Raw genomic sequence first — 3,407 nt, 5'->3', positions numbered from 1 at the left:
AGCACGTTCCCAGGAGAAGTTTACCCCCCGGCTGGGGCAAACCGTCTGATTCTGCCGCTTGGCTCCAGTGGCCCGGCGCTGGCGCTGGGTGGGCTACCGTTTACGTTGCGCGTTTCGGGGCGAACGGAATGCCCATATTTTCCCAGCTGAGGTGGCCTGTCGCTGCCGGGTGTAGATCGCTGCTCTCGCGTTGTCTCGCCAATGCTGGGTACTCCTGGCGTTCCTCGACGGGGTAGGGTGGGGCCACTACGCCGGCGGTACGCCAAACACCAGCCTCGGGTGCGGGGTGGCCATCCCGCTCCGTGGCGCCGCTGCTCGGGTACTCGTTCGCGGGCAGACTCGGGGGCCGGGCTACCTGTCTCTCCTCCAGAGAGGTGGGAAACCGGGGCCCCGAGGGCTCGTGTAACTGTCTACCGCCTACTGGCGCGTTTCCGAGCCTCGAAGTCAGGTTGGTGCTTTCCAGGTCTAGCATGCCCGCGGCGTGCGCCGCCAGCAGCCCTTCTAGCCCGTGCTGGTGGAGGATCTGGTGGCATAGGTTGATTTGCACCAGTCGCCGGACTTGCCGCCCTGCTGCGTCTGCGGCCGATGGCTGGGAGCCCGCTGCCCCAAGGTCTTCATCTGCCGTCGCCGGGGGCTGACCTGCTGGTGGCGCCGCTAGTGGGTTTAGGGTTCTCAGGCCAAACAGGTCCCGTGGGGTAGGGTTCCGGTCGGCCTGGAATGTCGCTGCTTCCCACGCGGTGAGGAGGTCGACCGCCGCCCTCGCGCCTGTGGCTTGCGCTCTTCCCGGGGTATCTAGACGCTGTCGCCTGGCGGCTGGTGAACGTGCCGTCGGCGATCCCAGCAGCTGGACGGACGGCATGCGCAGGGGTGACCCTCCCCCTAGGCCGCGAGGCACTCCCAGGGGTTCGGCTTGGCGGGAATTTCCCGAATCCGGTCCCTGGGTGGCTGCTTGTTGGTCCGGTGGTAGGAGTTGTGGTGCGCGCATGTCAGTTTCCTGTAGGGACGGAAGATGGTGGAGGTGCCGCGGGTTTGGTCTAGGTCTCCGCCTTGCCTCGCTATTGATAATATCTCGTGATGCCGAGTCTAGGTCGCCGGATATCTTGGCGCAAATCGTGTAAGGATTCCGCCGGACATTGTCTGGTCTGCCTCTGACTCGCTATGATGAGGTCTCTGGCTCGCTGGGGTGTCGGCTTCCGGTCACTAACATGGTCAGCGCCTGGCTCGCTGGGAAGTGATGCTGCCAACTTGCTGGAGGGGACGATTTGCCCCAAGCTCTCTAGGAGGGTCTGTCTCCGATGCGCTAGGGGTCAGCCCCACTCGCTAAGGGGGGGTCAGCCTCCCATTCGTTAGGGGGTCAGCCCCAAATCGCTGTGAGGATAAGCCCCGGTTCGCTAGGGGATCAGCCCCAGCTCGCTGGGAGGATCAGCCTCCGATTCGCTAGGGGGTCAGCCCCAAATCACTAGGAGGGTCAGCCTCCAATTCGCTCGGGGATCAGCCCCAAATCGCCAGGAGGATCCGCCTCCAATTCGCTAGGGGGTCAGCCCCCAACTCGCTAAGAGGATCAGCCTCCGTTTCGCTAGGGGGTCAGCCCCAACTCGCTAGGAGGATCAGCCTCCAATAACGCTAGGGGAATAGCCCCAACTCGCTAGGAGGAATCAGCCTCCGTTTCGCTAGGGGGTCAGCGCAACTCGCTAGGAGGTTCAGTCTCCAATTCGCTATGGGGTCGGCCCCGAATCGCTAGGAGGATCGGCCTCCAATTCGCTAGAAGATCGGCTCCAACTCTCTAGGGGGATCGGCCCACAATTCGCTATGGGTCAGCCCTAATTCGCCAAGTGGTCAGCCACAAATCGTTGGGGGGTCCGCCTTCAAGGGGATCAGCCCCACTCGTTAGGGGACATCTGCTTCTACCCGTTAAGGAATCCGTCCTTGCTCGCTAGGAGGGTCAGTCTCCCCTTCGCTATGGAATCGGCCCCAACCCTCTAAGGGTGCCGACTTCTAACTCTCTAGGTGAAACCTGCCGCCGTCGCTAAGGGAGGGGTGACCTCTAACGCTAGGTGGCAGCAGCTCCCGAAGGAAACGCGAAGGGGGTCGACTTTCGTCACGCATAAGAGTACCGCCAAAGGTTACTCCCTAATCCCTAAGGTGGTCAAGTGGGGCGTTACTGCGTGTCTCGGTTTCGCGTCGCTGAGAGAAATTCGGCCGCCGCGTCGCTAGGGTTGGGGTCGTGGGGGTTCGGTCTCTGCCTCTACGCGCGACATATTATGTCCAAATTCGTCGAGCAGAGTGCGTTTATCTTCGCTGCCGGTGTACTTCCTCGCCAAACGGAAACGTAATCCTTCTCGCGTTGCCGAGTTCGCATTGCGTCGCGTTTTGGGATCCGAGTGCACGGGTGCGCGCTGCCGTGATCTTTACCCCCTGGTCTCTCGCTCTAACCACTCACCGGTCTGTCTGGGGGATCCATCTCCTCCCCGTCGCGTTCAATCACGCGCCTCGCCGGTGCCGACTACAAGCAAGTCAAACAACAAGGTCGGAAAGTCAGATGCGATGGACTTGGTCCGGCTCTGAGACGGGTGCTCTGCCTTCGCTTCATTGCAATGAACCATTCACAAGGATGACTTGTCGCTCTTCTAGGTGTGTCTAACTGGTCCGTCGGTCGCTGCTTGTTATGATGGGTCGGTCGACCCAGTATGCTTGCAAGTTTTCCTTATCAGCCATTGCTCAAAACTAGCACGAATTAAGATGACAAAGACGCTATTAGTCGCTTAAATCCCGACGAAGGCAAGGAGCGCCTTCAGTCGCGCCTTTACAGAGACTTAAATGCTCGCAACAACGGTGGTACGACAGCAAGTGAACTCCAACATACCGAGCATCTGCGCAATTCAGTCCCTCTCTCTCAATATCATTTTAACGTCTCTTCGCTAAGGTAGCGAGTAGAGACAACCAAGAGCCAGCCAAACTACACCCCTCCCTTTCCCCCCCCTGGTGTAGTTTGGGGTGGGGCGAGCGACAAGACCACACAACCAACCCCCCTAGAGGTAACGCCCTGAGACCCCGGCATCTAAAGTAAATCGTCCTAGCAATCGCAAGACCCGCTAAGGCGAGAAGCAGGCACTCAGTTGCGGGGCCGCACATTGCGGTCGTGACGATGAGGATCAAGGTATCGCTCCAGCACCGCCGGAGTCCGAAGCTGACTGAACTCCATCAGGGCGGGAACTCCCGCACCGGCCGACGCAGCGGCCTGCAGGGCACCACGGCGGAAACTGTGCACAGTTTCCCCGTCGTACAACTGAGCAGCCCGCAGGTGTAGCCGTAACCGCGCGGCAAGAGTGGCGCTCTGCAGCGCTTCCGCCTTGAAAGCCCGCTGGTCCGACGTCAGCGGGCGAAACAGCGTGTCTTGGACAGCGCTC

At 60.7% G+C, this 3,407-nt stretch overlaps 1 protein-coding gene across 1 annotated transcript in view; it reads right to left on the bottom strand.

Annotated features, from left to right (window-relative positions):
- Positions 1-100: 100 nt before the first annotated feature.
- The window catches only part of VOLCADRAFT_106266 (uncharacterized protein), a gene marked incomplete at both ends in the record, with an annotated part of 4,339 nt that continues 1,032 nt past the window's right edge, over positions 101-3,407 (bottom strand). The window contains 2 exons of the mRNA XM_002954047.1: positions 101-994; positions 2,441-2,503. Of these exons, the coding sequence (XP_002954093.1) occupies positions 101-994; positions 2,441-2,503 (957 nt within the window). The remainder of the gene's footprint in view (positions 995-2,440; positions 2,504-3,407) is intronic.

This window comes from Volvox carteri (genome assembly GCF_000143455.1).
Source record: "Volvox carteri f. nagariensis unplaced genomic scaffold VOLCAscaffold_40, whole genome shotgun sequence".
Lineage (NCBI taxonomy): Eukaryota > Viridiplantae > Chlorophyta > Chlorophyceae > Chlamydomonadales > Volvocaceae > Volvox > Volvox carteri.
This window is presented reverse-complemented; position numbering and strand designations above follow the sequence as displayed.